This window comes from Xiphophorus maculatus, chromosome 1 (assembly GCF_002775205.1).
Source record: "Xiphophorus maculatus strain JP 163 A chromosome 1, X_maculatus-5.0-male, whole genome shotgun sequence".
In the NCBI taxonomy this organism is placed as follows: Eukaryota; Metazoa; Chordata; class Actinopteri; order Cyprinodontiformes; family Poeciliidae; genus Xiphophorus; species Xiphophorus maculatus.
This window is the reverse complement of record NC_036443.1, coordinates 30,910,383-30,927,440: the sequence shown is the minus strand read 5'-3', so window position 1 is coordinate 30,927,440 and position 17,058 is coordinate 30,910,383. Positions and strand designations below refer to the sequence as shown.

Sequence of the window (17,058 nt, the reverse complement as noted above, 5' to 3'; positions counted from 1 at the left end):
AATCAGAAAAGATGAAATATTTATGAACTGCACCTCAAATTATCCAACTGATCTCAAAGCAAATTTGTAGAGAAACTAAATGAGAAAAACACCATTTTTATTTTTACAAAGTGTTCTTCTGTCTGGAAAAATATAAGCAGAGTTAAAGGATGCTGTAACGTTTATCTGTGTTTACTGTTGACAAGGCCTTGGCGTCTGTCTGAAAGTCCTGCTGTTTGTGTTTGTGTGTGAGCGATAGTAACGGTGTTGCTGTCCGTACAGCAGATGGTCCCACTGTGTTTTCACGCCGATGTTTCCTGCCTGAGCGACGATCTAAATATGTGCTGCCTGGATGAGAGCAGGCGTGTTGCTCACTTCCAAACAGAACCATCTACAGGAGGAGCTGAGAAATAAACTGTAAAATCAACAGAAGTCCATTCAAACTGTTGTACTTACAACATTTAATTCAGTCCTGAACATTTTCACATTTTCACTCGCTGTTTCAAAATTATGACTTTGTTTCTCAACATTTTAGCTAAGATATCAAAACAATAATTAATATTTACTCATTTTCACTTATTTTTTCATATCAGTGAAAATGTATATTATTGAGGTGGAAGAAGGTTGACTGGGAAATTAATTAAGATACTTTATTATGCCTAAACAAAAAAAATCCATCTATAAACATAGAAAGCTCCAACTTGCTAAAAATTGTTGAAATATAAAAGTGAATCCTTATCATCTGTTTAATGTCAGGTGATTAAAACTTTCAGGTGATATGCACAATGCAATACACAACAGATTTGAAAGTCAACTGCTTCTTTCATATTTTATGCATCCATTTCTCTCTTTATTTTATTTCATTTGTTTTGTTATAAAGGAAAATAAAGGACATTGAAAAAAAATTAGATTAACTGAAGCAATGCATATGATCTGTTTGTGTGTGTGTGTGTGTGTGTGTGTGTGTGTGTGTGTGTGTGTGTGTGTGTGTGTGTGTGTGTGTGTGTGTGTGTGTGTGCTGTTTGTATCATGGGACTACCAATGGAAATTAGCCTTTTGCTAAATCCAACATATTTAATATTTCATAGCGTATAATGACAATTGACCAAATAAGATCAAATTAATACAAGTAAACATAGGAAGAAATTCAAGTAAATGTTAACAGTAAATATAGGTAAATTAATGCTTAATCAACTGTAAACAAAGATATGATCTAAGTAAAGTTAATTAGAATTAGAATCAAATTAAAAAACGATGGATGCATTCATGTGGTGTTTTGAAAGGCATTGACAAATAAAATGCATTATTATTATTATTATTATTATTATTATTATTATTATTATTATTATTATTATTATTATTCTTATAAAATCTCAAAATTATTATTTAGAGTCACACATAACAAGCTGACTTTTTCTAATGACACATAACCAGAATCAACTTTAATTTATGTGGATTTCTGGGGAATATTTACTGGGCTGATATGAATCAAACTTGTTGTTTTCTGTACTAATTTGTCCCTAAAGTAAACATCAAGGCCCCGCCCCCCGTGTTTAGATTTCTGACGTAGCTCCGCCCCGGACTGTCCGCGTGCAGCAGAACGGCCGGAGAGAGAATCTTCCTCGCGACCAGATTCAACAAACTCTGCTGGTTACCAACGGTTACCTGCTGCCGAACCGGATTAAACCGCCTACCGACCCGTTTCAGGGGTGAACCGACTAACGGTGAGTGGGGAAAAAACTCCATTATGTCAGTTAACTAGAGACTGGTTACCTGGTAACGACTGGCAAGCTAGTTAAAACTGCTAACTGACCACTGGGGATCGTTGCTTGTGTTAAGCGGTAACTCAAAGGTTCCGTTTGGAGAACGGTTCGGTTCTGTTCTGATGGAGCTCGCCTTCATGATGACGATGTTACGAGTTACAGGTGTGTGTTTGTGTATCGGGGTGTGTGTATGTCAGTGTGTGAGTGCGCGCGCGAGCTGGAGATGTCGTCTCCCATGGTAACGGTTGGTTGCTAAGGCTCCCTGTCAGTGGAGGTTACGTTACCATCCTATTGTGGCTCTTTGTGCGCTAATGTGGGCGGACAGCTCAGCCAGAAAACATCCAGTTCATCAGATCTGCAGCTGCTAAACCAAATAACAGATTATATTTAAACTAAAGGAACGCAGAGAAAAGTGCCTACAGCCTTTCTTTCTGCTTCTCTGGCTGTTGGGAAGGTGAGTAATAATCACCGTGAACACCTCGGTGAAAGCTTTATGTGTTAACCACCATGACAGGGCGGAAAGCCATCAGCAAAGATTTAAGAGGAGGAGCAACCTGGAAAGCTTTAAAAGCCGTTTCCAAACTGTTTCTGTGGAATTTCATCACCTCAGTTCATCAATCCTGGAGTAATTTACCAATCAAATAGAAAAAAGTAGATATGGTATGAGCTCCTGTAGCAGTCTGTTTCAAGCCTCTGACTGAAGATAGTCTGTGTGTGAAGCAGAATCTCATCATGTTTTTTCCATTTTGTTTAGCATTTTCTGAAAAACTGTCATTTTAGAACTGGGTTGGTATTAGAACCAGTTCGGTTTTAGAACCAGTTCGGTTTTAGAACTGGGTCAGTTTTAGAACTGGTTTGGTTTGTGAACATTGGTGTTTGGAGTCGACCGAAGGCCTGTCGTAATAAATCAATTAATCAGATGATTAATTGAAACAAACTGAATCATTTCTTTGCATGATTTATCTTTTTCTCTTTTCTCTCTCACTACTAAAGTCTTCAGTCTGGTGCTTTGGTCTCAACTAGTCCTTATTTTGAAGGACAATGTTGTTTACAGAGATTTTATAATTCATTTTTATCTAATTTTTCTGATGTTTCGTTTATTTATTTTGGATATTTGTCTTCCAGTTCCAGTGTTTATTAAATGTTTATTAGACTAAAGTTTATTTATATTTCAGATTATGTTCTGAAACATTTTCTAATGTTATATTACTTGAAAATGGTCTGAAAACAACAAGGTTTCGTTTATTGCTGTAATTTCTGGGACAATTTATAAAATTTGTTATGCTGACAGGTTTTGTCTGCCGTCTGTTTTGGGAACTGACAGTCAGAACCAAGCACCACCATGAGGGGGCGTCACACTACATGGAGAAATAGCGTAGCGGCAAGATGGCAGATGATTTGCCTAGACAGTCGGTTGGTTGAGGAGGTGTGAATGCTAATCGAACTCTGATGCAAACTAAAAAAACAAACTCAGGTCCGGTTACAAACCCTGGTCTGGTTCGGTCAGAAACTCGGTCTGGGTTTGAACTGGTTTGGTTCCAATGCATTAGGAAGCTGACTACAGTGCAGGGCATTCTGGGTAAGAATCCATCCAACTTTAAATCCCTTATTATCAGTCAGAGTCTGATATGGTAGATCTATTTACACCTGCATACTGAATGAACAGCGACTGCTGGACAAAAGAGACTAAAGTGTAGAAGTTTGGTCATAATGCACAGGTGAAACCAAACTCAGCATATGATGGAAAACCATTCAGCAGCTTGGGAACAGCTGATTGGCTCAGACTTTTCTGCATCTACAGGAAGCTTTTCAGGACCTCAGCTAGTGTTCTGAGTTTTTCTGCTGTTTGGTTCCTCTGAGGGAAACTGGACCCAGTCAGACCCCAGCAGGCAGAAATAAACCCTGAATCACTTCTGCTATGGATCCATAATTTCTGGATCCACTCCGGACTGCAGGTGGAGCCTGGTGGAGGAGGATGCTAAGCATTTCTCACCTGCTGAACGCTGCCTCCTGCTGGTCAGGCTGTCTGTTAGCGTTACACTCTGACCAAAGTGAAGTTCTGTTGTTTCTTCTTCATCATTTTAACCCAGCCATGCATGCTAAATGAACAACAGCTGTCTTCAGTCAGAGGCTTCTTCAGATTCATTGCAACATGGACTGCTACATGAGATCCTTCCTGCCCACAGCTGTCAGTCAGCATCTACAATAACTCTGTAAAGAACCTAAATTACTGAGTCACAACAACATTTAATATCTCTTTGGGATCAATAAAGTAATTTGGAAATTAATTGACTTGAACTGAAACATTGAAAACATGATAAATGCCTTGAAACTGTGAGAAGATCCAGTAGAAATAATTTCCTGCAATAATTAGTCTATCAAAATCATAGTTAAACAAGACAAAAGGAAAATAAAACCAATAAAACCTGATTAATTACTGAACTAAATATCATTTATAAATTTGAATTAATATTGTGATTTGTTTTTGTTTCTTTACACTGAAGTATTTTGGGATAAAAACCAAAGGAGGCTGATGTGTGTTTAACTCTCATTGCATTCCTGTCATGTCAGTTTATGGTCTGGAAGATAGCTGAGTATCTATTTCTGAACTGTTATTGTATTTATGCTTATTGGATTTTCTTTATTGAAGAAAACAGGAAACACTTTATTCAGTCTCCTGTTGACTTCCTGCTGATTGAGACTTGATTTAATGTTCTGTTTGACTTTAGATCAGAGCCAAGTTGACTTTAGGACACAGTTTATCAAACCAAAACCCAATCTACTGAAACCTGTCTGCACACACACACACACACTTCATGTTTCCATCAGACTCACTGAGCTGGAAACTTTAGGCTGAGTAAATCTGATGTTATAGAATAATTTATTATATTAAACATTAAGAAAACATGGCGGGACTGAAGAGTTTTTCATTTCCATGTTTGTTTGTAAATAAACCTGTTGAAACATTTGTGGATTTTTACAAATTTTTTTGAATTTGAAGTGAAACCGGTGCTGATCCAGTAGAGCCGGACCGGTTCACTGCTGTTTCCTTATCGCCATGGTAACAGACTTCTGTGACATTAAGATTAAAGACTTTAATGAGAGGAATTTATGATAAAATCTGAAGGTTTTTGGAGTTCAGTTTGTGTTTTTCTTGTGTCGGCTGTGGGCAGGAAGGATCCACCATGACCATCTTTCAGTTTTGTAACATTTTAATCAGAGGTTTAGAGATGAGATCTTTTAATAAACTGCTCCCAGATTTAGGAATATTTGTGTATATTTTCAATGTAAGTCTCAGTTTGTGATTAGTTCTCTGACAGTTTAGAGTCTTTCAGTCACAGAAACATTTTAACCCCTCCTAGCTGACTGCTGGACTTGAGCTGCAAAAAGCATTTAAAGATGCTGCAAACGGCTGCAATTAAACCGATTCAGTTATTATCCCATCACTGGCAGCACTTCCTGCTAACAGCTGCACCACAGTGTAATTTACCTCAGATCAGCGGGTGACCTTTGACATTTCAAAACGAGCTGTGATTGTTCAGCTGTGTGTTTTGTTTTTTTTCTGGGTGATGAATGGATGTTTTAGTTTAATCCTCTCCTGTCTGCCCGTTTAAAGTGTTTTCTACCAGCTGACTGGTGTGAAACACTGACATCATGGAGGAGCTTCACGACGTGCAGCTGACGGAGATCAAACCTCTGCTCACAGGACAGGTGAGGGGCGGGGCTTAGCACAGCTCAGACATGGCGTTATGAGGCTGAAATCGTCCCTGTAGCCCTGATAAAGAGCGATGATCAGTTACCCAGTTCTCTGTGTTGTCGTTGCAGAATAAGAGCAACCTGCAGGATGTCAACTGCAAGGTGAGTTCAGCCAGTCGGCTTCACAACTGATTAGTGTGGAAGGATTCAAACCAGGCAGCACAGAGTTAGCATTTCATAAAAGTCTGAGTGTGTGTGTCGTCCAGGAATACGACGTGGAGACAGCGCATGGAGTGCTGCATGTCACTATGAGGGGCGTCGCCAAGGGCAACCAGCCCACAATCCTCACCTACCACGACATTGGACTGAACCGTGAGTAAACGGGGCGCTGCAGGTGGAGACCAGAGGACATCTGGACGTGTCCTGATATCCTCTGGTCCCTGTGTCTCTCTGTCCGTCTGTGTGCAGACAAGTCGTGCTTCAACACACTGTTCAACTTCGAGGACATGCAGGAAGTGACGCAGCATTTCTCTGTGCTGCATATTGACGCTCCTGGACAGCAGGACAACGCTCCAACCTTCCCCACTGGGTAACACACACACACACACACACAGTCCATAACCAAGTGGCCTCAGTGATTGTGTACAGTAATTAGCACTGAGTGTGTGTGTGTGTGTGTGCGTGTGTGTGTGTGTGTGTGTCCAGGTACGAGTACCCTGCCATGGAGGAGCTGGCTGATATGCTGCCGCATGTCCTCTCCAAGCTGCAGTAAGTCCTCTGTCCACTGGTGCAGGAAGGGAGTGATGGGGTAAGGTCACTCAGAGGTCATTCAGAGGTCACTCTAAGGTCACTCTGAGTCTGGTTGTGTCTTCAGGGTGAAGAGTGTGATCGGTATCGGCGTCGGAGCTGGAGCCTACGTCCTCGCCAAGCTGGCTGTAATCAAACCCACCCAGTCATCCTCAGTTCCATTCTGACTCCTCCCACTGCTCCCAGTAAAACCAGTTGTTGTTGTTTCAGCTGAACAAGGCCAGGTTGGTGGAAGGCTTGATTCTGATCAACATTGACCCGTGTGCCAAAGGCTGGGTGGACTGGGCCGCCTCCAAGGTAACCGTCTCCCCAGACGCAGGCGAACGAACGAAGCAGAGACACAAACTGAGCCTCCATTTTGTTTCCTGCAGCTGAGCAGCTGGACCAGCAGCCTGGTGGACAACATCATGGGACACCACTTCAGCTCTGTGAGGGACACCGCACCGTCCTCATGTCCTACAGGTCCTACAGGTCCCACAGCATGTACAGACAGCACTTTATCTGTGTGTGTGTGAGCAGGAGGAGTTACTAGAGAACAAGGAGATCGTTCAGACGCTGAGACTCCAAATCTGTCAGGACATTCCTCAGGAGAACCTGGCCTTGTTCTTCAGCAGCTATGAGAAGTGAGGCGCCGCCGCTTACTTCCTGTCAATTCAGATGGTTAATCCTGATTAATCAATCAGTAAAATAATCAGCAAGTCATTCAGTAATCAATTTGTAACACTCAGAGCATCAATGAAGCCAAAACTGAACAAAAATATAAACATTTAGCATTTAAGAGAAAATGTTAAAATCAAAACTCAAGTGACCTTTTTCTCTTCACCAGGTTCATATGACGTAAAAATCTCCTATTAAAGCTGCAGTGTGTAATTTTTATAAAGTTGTTTTTATTGATTTGTTGAAACTGTCAGTATTTTGTGACAGTTTGGTCTGATCTGTGAAAAATCAAGCCTCTCTGCCGTCTGCCAGTGCTAACTAGAAACAACCAATCAGGGCCAGCAGGCCGGTCTTATCAATGCTAAAGCTAGTTAGCGTGGCCACCATGATGTTGGCAGATAAACTGTTTTCCTCTAATGATAAGTTATTTCTCCGCTATCAGAACATTTAGCAGCAAGTACATGAGGATGATGTACTTATATATTTATTCAAAATGTCACAACATGGTGACAGTTTTAATAAATATGTAAAAACATATCATATTTTTTATATTTTATAGAAGTTATTTGATGCAGTGAACTCCCTGTGTGTGTGTGTGTGTGTGTGTGTGTGTGTGTGTGTGTGTGTGTGTGTGTGTGTGCGCGCGCGCATCAGCCGTATTGACCTGGAGATAGACCGACCCACCCCTGGTCTCACTGGAAGCGGCCTCGTCACACTCAGGTAACTCCGCCCCCAACCTGAACTCACCTGGTCGCCCGGTTCCTGTCGGCCGCTCTGATTGGCTGGTTGTTCCTCAGGTGTCCCACTCTGCTGGTGGTCGGAGACATGTCACCTTCTGTGGACGCCGTGGTGAGTCTCCGCCCTCTTCCTCCTTAGAATCCAGCTCTCTGATTGGCCATCTGTCTGTCTGCAGTATTTATATTTAGTTTTATTTCCTTTCCTTATTTTAAAACTTCTTCATATTTTTCTGGATTTGTGTCATTTTAAGAAGTTTTGTTTGTTTGTCGTGCAGGTGGATTGTAACTCCAAACTGGATCCCACCAAGACCACCCTGCTGAAGGTAACCAACTGTTCAGGCCTTGTTACCATGACGTCTGTTAATTATTGCAATAAATGATAATATTGTTGTTTTTAGAACCTTTTCAAGTAATATATTGATACTCGGCATAATAATGGAAGTTTGCCCTCTCAAAGAACAATAAATACTGGAACTGTTTACTTAATTATCCAAAATAAAACAACCCAAAACAATAAATAAAAAAGAAATAAAAACCATAAATAAAATAGTTTATGATGTCTCTGCCTACAAAATTTTCCTTAAAAATTATTAATCTCCATAATGGAATTTATCAAGCTTATTTTAATTTATAATGAGATTAATTGATTGACTACTTGTTATATTCATGTTTCTTCTTTCTTTACTAAATGAGTCAATTTGTTGTTTTATTAGTTTTTCTAATTTTTTTTTATGGAGAGAAATTTGTTCCAATATTCAAAAGTTCAAAAATTGAAATTAGGAAAAAAAGCAACTTTAAGAAACTTCATCAAACAATACAGTACTTATTAATCGCATTCATTTCAAATTGTATTTTACAGATTATATTCCACACTGCGGAAAGCCAAGTGTCACAAAACGTCACTTTTACCACACTTCTGATTAAAACATTGGTTTCTGACTTAGGACGGCGTAAAAAATGGCCAAGATCCTGTCAACACGCCGCTTTTCTTGCCGTTGTAAGACTGGCTTCTGAATGTCACTGCATGTAAAATGTGACGTTCAATGACCTGAATAAACATTGTACATTTTTGAAGGTAGTCTTAAGATAATTTATAGTTATTGTAAACATATAAATGTCACATCCACCTGCTGTTATCTGATTTCTTATAGTGTGATTGTGGCTGACAGTTGGGGAGTTCAGCCTTCACACAGTGAATGAACCAAACGTTGTAACCAGCAGATTAAAGCTGGTCACTCTGATAATGATGTCATTCTTTATCTGTCCACTAGATGGCGGACTGTGGGGGACTTCCTCAGGTGGTTCAGGTGAGTTTCAGATAAACACCGGAGTTCCTGGTTCTGTTTTTAATGTTGAATGAAAACAAAATGATTTTTCTGTGCAGCCTGGGAAGTTAGCCGAGGCCATCAAGTACTTCCTCCAGGGAATGGGATACAGTGAGTGTCTGCACGTCGGCTCACACTCAGCTGATTAACAGGCTTTTATCCTGATCTGTCTCACATGTTCATTACAGAAGAATCTGCAGCTAAAAATCCTAACATAAGAAAAGCTTTCTGCTGAAATCAATCCACTGTAGGACTGATCTGGGGATTATTTATGATTATTAATTAGATATAATGAGGTTGTTATTGTGCTGCTATCAGGTGATGAATAGATCAACAAAAAATCAGGTGACTTTAATTCAAATAGTTCATGCTTAGTTTGTTATTGAGTAGGTAAAGAAAACATTTTGGGGGATTTTAGTTTTGAAAAATATTTTTTTGGTGCTGATGGTGCTGATGATTTTGCCCTCCTGACAGAAAGTTTGTGAATCCTGTACTAGACGCTGCGATGATTACATAAAACATCTCCTCTTTGTAACCCACCTGGTTCAGTCAAATACAGTGTTAGTGACGACCCGACATTGTTCCAGAACTGAACAGCAGGTTCTGTCTCTAAATTAGTTTAGGTAGATCAGTTTCTGTTTTTATTGTTTGGAATATTACTGCTGGACCCTCTGACCTTTGCCCCTGTGCCCCCAGTGCCCGCGGCCGGTATGACCCGTCTGATCCGCTCCAGAAGCCGCTCCGCCACCAATGCGAGCTCCATGTGAGTCTGGCGCCGTAGCGCCACCGACGCCCACCAAGGGGCGCCGCTGAGGTCCTGACCATCCAGCCAGCAGTGCCGGCCTTGCGGTTCTGGTTCTGCTCCTCCTCCTCCTCCAGTTGTCAGAGTTCTTCCTGAAGAGTCCAGTTCATGCTGGAGATTGGACCGGTGCGGTTCTGTTGTCCAGCAGTTGCTATGGTAACACGTTTCTCTCTTCGTGGAGTTTACATGCCGTTGTTCTGTGGTTCTTGTTCTCTTTGATCAGACATTTTTCTCTTTCTTGTGGTTCTGATCCGATCTTTTTGATATTTACTCGTCGTTGATATTTGGTTCTGACGGACCCGACTCCTTCAGGAAGTTAAATATTTAAAGGAGTTTCACGTCCTGAAACTCATTTATGAACTAAAGCTTGAGGGGAGGTCCGATCCGATTCAACTCCAGAACCCGACTGGTTCTGCTTCTAAGTCACAGCTTGGCCCAAAACCAGAACTGATCTTCATCTGCTTCGTCAGAACTTGTTTCTAGTACTGCCGGGTCGGCTCGATCCGCTTCCCTCAGAATCTCTGCAGTCCATTTGTCGGCATGCCGAGTCGTAGCATGAGAAGTTTCTGTGGGCCCGATGTTCAGCTCTACTGAAGACACCAACAGCCCCAGAACCTGGTTCTGCTCCATTCTCTTCAGTAAACGGGAGTCCATCAGGAGCTCAGAACCCTGTGGTTCCTGGAGCAGAACCGGGTCTTGCTGCGGTTCTGGTGGTTTGGGTTTCCTGTTGCTCTGGTTCTAAACCTGCTGGATGTTTGTTTCTGTAGTTTGTAATGAAATAAAGCTGAAATAAATCAACGGCTCCTCGCTGCTCAGAACCAGAACCAAACCCGGTTCAAACATGGAATGATTCTGCTGCTGATCGAGTCCACTCCACAAAAGTATAGAGACAAATTGGGGCCAACACTTTACTTTGTTAAAACCTTATGAAATTGAAAACAAAACTCATTTTTAAAAATGAAAAGTATTGAAACTGGAAAAAAATAAAATAACTAGAAAAAACAACTTTAACCTGAAAAGAAGTTTAGAATGTTTTTCTTCAGATAAACATTTCTTTGCATTTTCAGGGTTTATTTGGTCATATATATCTGGTTGCCTTTATTTGACAGTTGTCAGACAGGGCTGGGACTCGAACCATTGCCTTCGTACATGGATCTCGCTTTTCCCCTGCGTCACCCACAGACATTTTTTAAGGAACTTTTTGGCTCCAGTTTAGCTCCGTACCGGCCCTGATCCAGCCTCATTCTGGTCCCGTCCGACTCCAGACTGAAGCAGAATGTGGAACGGGATCATTTCAGGTTCTGGGTCAGACAGAACCAGCCAGAGAACCCAGACCCACCCGATGCAGACAGAGCTCTGAATCAGAGCTGGATCAGAACCGCCTCCAACTTTATTCCCTCCACTTCCATCAAAAACAGCAAATTAATTATGAATAAAACCTGACTGCAGATCAAACAGTTTATTATCTAACGGTGGGAAAACTTTAACCCTTCAGAACCTCCAGGGGTCAGAAACTGTCATCATCCTCTCAGGTCCAGTTTGTTCCAGCCACACCGTGGTTCTGGTGAGGAATGAAGTCTGTTGGGTTCATGTTGTTCAGCTGGCAGCAGGGGGCGCCGTCTTGCTGCAGAGTCTTCCCAGCAGGCCGGCCATCTGCAGCAGGGAGTTCACTCCTTCAGCCACTCGCATGTGAGTGAAGCCGATCTCCTGGAGGAAACGAGAGAGAACCGGTTCCTGATCACATCAGGTCCAAACGGACGGGTTTACAGAGTTTTCTCAGTTTAAACAAACAAAGACAATGATTAAAAAAAGTTAAACCTGCAGAATGTGGAAACTGAGGGACTTAAAGCAAATTCCTTTCACTCAAGTATTCACTAATTGAATGAATAATTAGTTTATATTTCTGCCTGTTTGAGAACTTTTTGTTCAAACTGTAGTCTCACTTCTACGGAAGCCAAAACGTGCAAACAAAGAATGATACAAACAACAAATGCTGCAACTACAGAAAATGGAAGCAAAATGGAAAACATTGCAAACTTGCTCCACAAAACGCAAGTCCTCCAGAGCACTAGGGGGAGTCGACCAACAAATTATAAAGCAGTCCAACATAAAGTTGGATGAAGAAAAGCTGTGCTGTCCACCTTCTTCCGAGCCCCCATGAGGCTTTGCGTGACTTATGTGCGCGACTTCCGCCGCAAACCGGAACCGCCTTTGTTTACATGTTAGCAACTCGCTAACCGCAGTTGGTCAGAGCTTTTAGGCTATAAAATATGTGGGAACACCAGCTATCAAAGCTTACATGTGGCAATATTGTTTTACCACAACCTACAGCTATTGAGGGGAGGGATGGAGACTTGAAGAAATGGCCGCAAATAACCCGCACTAGCTTAGTTAGCTACTTCACTGACCCAGTTGCTTCAGATACCAACGTTTCTTCCCTTGGCTTTCTATCCACACAATGAAATGATCACATAAAGCATTTGGGTTCTCTGTTCAAGTTTAGAACTTTTTGCCAAATTCTTTTCGTTTCCTTTTCTGTCGGTGGACGATGAAAACTACAACCTTTGTTTTGGGAGCCGTTCAAGACTCACCTGTTGCTGCCACTAATTAACTTGGTCTGATTATTAAAGTACAGCCACGAACAGCAACAGTTACTGAGCTCCGCCAGGGCAGACTCTTTCCAGTCAAGTTGCTCTCTATAACAGGTTAATGTGTGGTTCGGTTCGGTTCTGGTCCAGTGGGGAGATTCTCCACATTACGGTCTGGAGCGCAGCAGCTGCGGTTATTTCTCCCAGCGACACTCAGCAACAGAGAACCTCGAGGTTCTGATTGTGATGGACTAAATAAACCCAGATATTTTATTTTGTCTTATAAAAAATGTTCCTGGCCCAAACATAATGATAGACTCAGATTATGAACTTTTATTATTTTTTTTAAATACAAACAAAAAATAAAATTCACATCACACCAAGCTAATATTATGTAGTTCTGGTATTTTCCACTGTCGGAGCAGAACAGCAGCTCAGATCTCTGACCAGCTTCTCTGCTTTCTTTTAGATGTAACTTCTATCATGAATATAGATTAGCAAAAAACCCTACAAGTTACAATGAAGTACTGCTATTTCCAGTGGGCGCCAGAAGTAAGACCCATAATCGTTTCCCCAGTAAACCTCCCAGGAGTAAGGTGGACAGAATCAAGCTGTAATATTACAGACTCCAGACTCCCCCTAGGGGGCTGGAGGAGTTCTGTCTTATGGAAAGACCGCAGCGATTTCCCTGTTGCTTCTATTTCATGTTTTTGGAGTTTGGGTCATTCACGTGTTGCACCTGTTAGCCTCTGTACGCTAAAGTCATCTCATCACTGTCTTTTCGCTGCAGCTTTAATAGAAATTGGTTCACCGTTTGAGTATTTTTCCCTTCAGCCTCTCTGTGGGAATTGTTTTAGTTTCTTGTTTATTCAGCAGAGTTAAAAAACATCCAGAGCCAACGCAGGTTTTACTTCCTCATTCAGTCTGGGAAGCTTTTTAAAAATCGCTCTAATGCTCCAATAAATCTTCAAACAAGCTCCAGTTTTTCTCAAAATCACACAAAATCAGCAGATTCCAGCAATTTTTGTACTAGTGCATAACTAAATTTTTTCTGTTCTGCAGAAATGGTAAGAAAATATTGAGTTTAAACAATGCTAACTCCCACCTGCAGGTGGCAGTATTTCTTACAGAAGCTTGATGTCAAGTTTTAGAAAACTCATCAAGTTATTTAAGTTCTTTAAAGAATAAAAATGTTAGAGTTGATCTGTCTGATGTTGTTTTTTTTCTTTTAAATGTACATTTTGGAGGGAAACAAAATCTTGTGAAGTTCCTAGTAAGCAGAGTTAAAGCAGCGCCAGCGGTCCAGTGATTGTGCTCAGCGTTTCCTCCTGTGCCTCACCTTGATGAACTCCAGCTTCAGGTACTCGGCCATCTGGAACGTCTTGCAGACCCTGAAGATGTTCCCCATGATGTCCTCGGGGGAGTAGCCCAGCGCCCACAGCTGCTCCACCACCCGGTACGCTGCGTCCACGTCCCCCGCCACGCAGTGTCCCAGCATGCTTTTCACCAGCAAGGGGTGCGGCTCGTCGCACACTTTGAACACGTTCTCGCTGTTGATGTAGCCAAAGCCAGAGTGGGTGGACTGCAGGTTGTTCAGCGCCTGGAACCGAACCAGAACAATCAGCAACGCACGGCCCTCCTCCAGCCTCGTAGCCCCTCCTCCAGCCTCGTAGCCCCGCCTCCTCACCAAGTTCATTGTACTTAACTAAGACTAACGAAAACTGAAACTGAGAAAACATTTTTGTTAACTGAAATAAAAACTGTAATGGGGAACTATTGTATGCGTTTATAAAACAAATATATTTAGGTTATAGATACAATATCCTTTGTTTTTGTGTTTATTAATCTATTTATTAGCATACACACTTTAAAAACTAACTGAATTGGACGAGCAAAAGGTCCCAAAGAAGCAAAGCTAAACTATACTGAAGAACCCAGAACTATCATGACCCGCATCCTGACTCCGCCCCCTCACCTGCCGCATGTCCCCCTGTGCTGTGAAGATGACGGCCTCCAGCCCGTCGTCAGATATGGCCAGCCGCTCTTGCTCCACCACTTCCTGCAGCCGGGCCAGCACCTGGCCGTCCGTCAGCTTGGCATAGCGTAGCACGGCGCAGCGCGACTGGATCGGCTCGATGATCTTGTCGGAGGCGTTGCAGGCGAGAGCGAACCGAGTCGTTTTGGAGTAGATCTCCATGATCCTCCTGAGCGCCTGCTGAGCACCATCCGTCATGCTGGGGCGGCAGAGCAGCTTCATCAGGACAGGAAGTAAAGCAGGAAGTGTCCGTGGGAATGAGTCTCCGCTCACCTGTCCGCTTCATCTAGGATGATGATCTTGTGTCGACCTTTGGGCAGCGTGACTTTCTGCTGGGCGAACATCTTGATCTTGTTTCTCACCACATCGATGCCCCTGCAGAGCCACTATCAGCGTTCGTCATTAAAGTCCCGCCCCCTGGGACAGCATCATTAAAGCCCCGCCCCCTGGGACAGCATCATTAAAGCCCCGCGCCCCGGGACAGCATCACTGAAGCCCCACCCCTCTGACATTGCACCGCTGGGTCTCACCTGTCGTTGGAGGCGTTGAGCTCCAACACGGCGTCCTTCATGGCGGCCCCCAGCAGAGTGCGGGCCAAACACAGGATGCTGGTGGTCTTCCCTGTCCCTGGAGGTCCTGAACCGCACCAAAACATCTGGATCAGTTCCTAAATCTATAAACCAGCAACCAAGCCCCACGGATCATCCTCCACCATCATGCATGACTGGTGATGTTTTGTTCTGAAATGGTTGGCTGAACAGATGTCTGTGTGGTCTAGTTAAAGTACAACAAGCAGCATTTTGAAGGGATGCCTGACTGACACCAGTGTGACCTGAATGATTATTTTTAATTATCGATTAATTATTCTGACAATCAAATTTTAAAAATTACACATTCTGAAGACTTTTCCATTAAGCCTTTTTAGAAATTAAATGCAAACAAACAATAATGAGCAAAAAATGCATAAAAGATTTTTTTTTTACAGACATTCAATAAAGTAAAGCTTAAACTGCAACTTAAAGATTTCTGGGTATTACAAATTTACAGACAAAAGTTTGTGTTTTTTTTTCTTCTATGCAAAATGTATAATTTTTTGTATGGTTTAGGTTTAAATACTGATCTGAGTTTATAGCTTTCAGCAAATTGGCGTTTTTCAGTCTGTATACTCCAGTTAATGATTAATGACCAAATTAGTTGACCATTATTTCAATAATAGATTAATTCCATAAAAAGTAAAACCTTTATTGAGATAAAAGGCGTGAAGTTATTATCCTCCAGGTCAGTGATCTGAAAATAACCCCTCATATCCTGGATGGAGCTTTACAGGAACAACTCAGGAAGAATCCGCCATGTGTCTAAGATTGGACCCAAAGGAGCCTGGTACCGATAAACTGGAAGACAGAATCCCGAGGAATCCCAGGACGAAAGGCTGATGTCTAAAGGATTAATAACAACTGGAAATAAAGTTTAGGAATACAAATATTAGTGCATGCTCTTATTTCTCCCGAAACTTCAATAACCCTGGAAAATCCTCTGGTCTAATAAGCAACTCCTTCAGACCTTATTAGGGGTTAAACGTAACTTCTTTTCTCAAGAATCCTTTCTGGTTCTGACCCAGGTTCCAAACTCTGCCGCCATGTTGTTTTGACACTTTTTCCTTCCACATTCCAAACATCTTTCATTCTTCTCCTGTCCTACTCCTTGAACTTTAACATTTCCCTGTAGATCACATCCTGATTATTATGTTTCCTCCGGATCCACACCGACCTGCTATGATGATGTTCGGGACGTTTCCCTCCCTGGCGAACACCTCCAGGCGGCTCACCGTCTCCTCGTTCCCAACTATCTCATTCAGTTTCAGCGGCCGGTACTTCTCCACCCAGGGCAGCTCGTAGGAACTCCCGGAGCTTTTCGACGAGGACTCCCCGGCCTCGGTGTCCGTCTTTACCCCGCTTCCACTCGGCTTCTGGTCGCTTTCCCTGTCTGCCATCTCTACGTCCATGTTGTCTTGTCCGGTTGTCAGCCCGCGAAAGGGGAACTAAAACCTCATTGGCTGGGAGGTTATTTTCGAAGGAGGTGATTGGATAAGAAAAGCTCGCGATAAGTCAGTGAAGCAGAGTGGCTTCGCATCATTTTCCACCGGGTGAAGCAGGGGGCGCGCTGGACTGGGTGGAGTTTACTCCGAATTTACACTATAATCCAGAAAACTCACGTTTCTGCACCATGAAACATTAGAATATTTAGTTTAAATCTTATTTAGACACACCATAAAAGATCAAATTCAACACTGGTTGAAAACTCATTAAATTTTGAGCAACCAACATTTACAATGCCTATAAAATGTTTTCACCCTATTGGATGTTTTACCATTTTTATTTATTTCACAGTTCAGTCATGATAAACAAAATTTGACATTTTTAACTAAAAAAAAATACAAAAAAACCCCCTCTAATATCAAAGTAAAACCTGTTTACATTTATTATCTACTTGAAAATTTGTGTCTATTTTTATTTATTCTTTTTTTAAACCACTTTGTGAATTTGTCTATTTTAACTTATTTTTCTTTCGTAATCCACTTTGTGAATTTGTGTATATTTAGTCACTGTTTTTGTGTAAAACTGGATCATTTCTGACTGCTGTTGATCCAGTTGAGCGCCCGCCTGTGGTCA

At 42.0% G+C, this 17,058-nt stretch overlaps 2 protein-coding genes across 2 annotated transcripts; one reads left to right on the top strand and one right to left on the bottom strand.

Annotated features, from left to right (window-relative positions):
* Nucleotides 1-1,555: 1,555 nt before the first annotated feature.
* LOC102222094 (protein NDRG3-like) lies at nucleotides 1,556-10,560 on the top strand. Its single transcript, XM_005801871.3, has 16 exons — nucleotides 1,556-1,703; nucleotides 5,359-5,453; nucleotides 5,568-5,600; nucleotides 5,705-5,810; nucleotides 5,907-6,027; nucleotides 6,144-6,206; nucleotides 6,313-6,373; nucleotides 6,456-6,542; nucleotides 6,617-6,673; nucleotides 6,765-6,868; nucleotides 7,557-7,622; nucleotides 7,700-7,751; nucleotides 7,915-7,962; nucleotides 8,911-8,946; nucleotides 9,024-9,075; nucleotides 9,661-10,560. The coding sequence occupies exons 2-16, from the start codon at nucleotides 5,397-5,399 to the stop codon at nucleotides 9,729-9,731; spliced, it is 1,014 nt and encodes a 337-aa protein (XP_005801928.1). The 5' UTR covers nucleotides 1,556-1,703; nucleotides 5,359-5,396; the 3' UTR covers nucleotides 9,732-10,560.
* A 567-nt stretch (nucleotides 10,561-11,127) lies between these two features.
* On the bottom strand, nucleotides 11,128-16,415 carry rfc2 (replication factor C subunit 2). The gene is made up of 6 exons (XM_005801913.3): nucleotides 16,157-16,415; nucleotides 14,920-15,025; nucleotides 14,663-14,764; nucleotides 14,330-14,588; nucleotides 13,694-13,954; nucleotides 11,128-11,473 (listed from the first exon to the last, which is right to left on the bottom strand). Exons 1-6 carry the CDS (start codon nucleotides 16,389-16,391, stop codon nucleotides 11,363-11,365), a joined length of 1,074 nt encoding a protein of 357 aa, XP_005801970.1. The 5' UTR covers nucleotides 16,392-16,415; the 3' UTR covers nucleotides 11,128-11,362.
* Nucleotides 16,416-17,058: the final 643 nt, after the last annotated feature.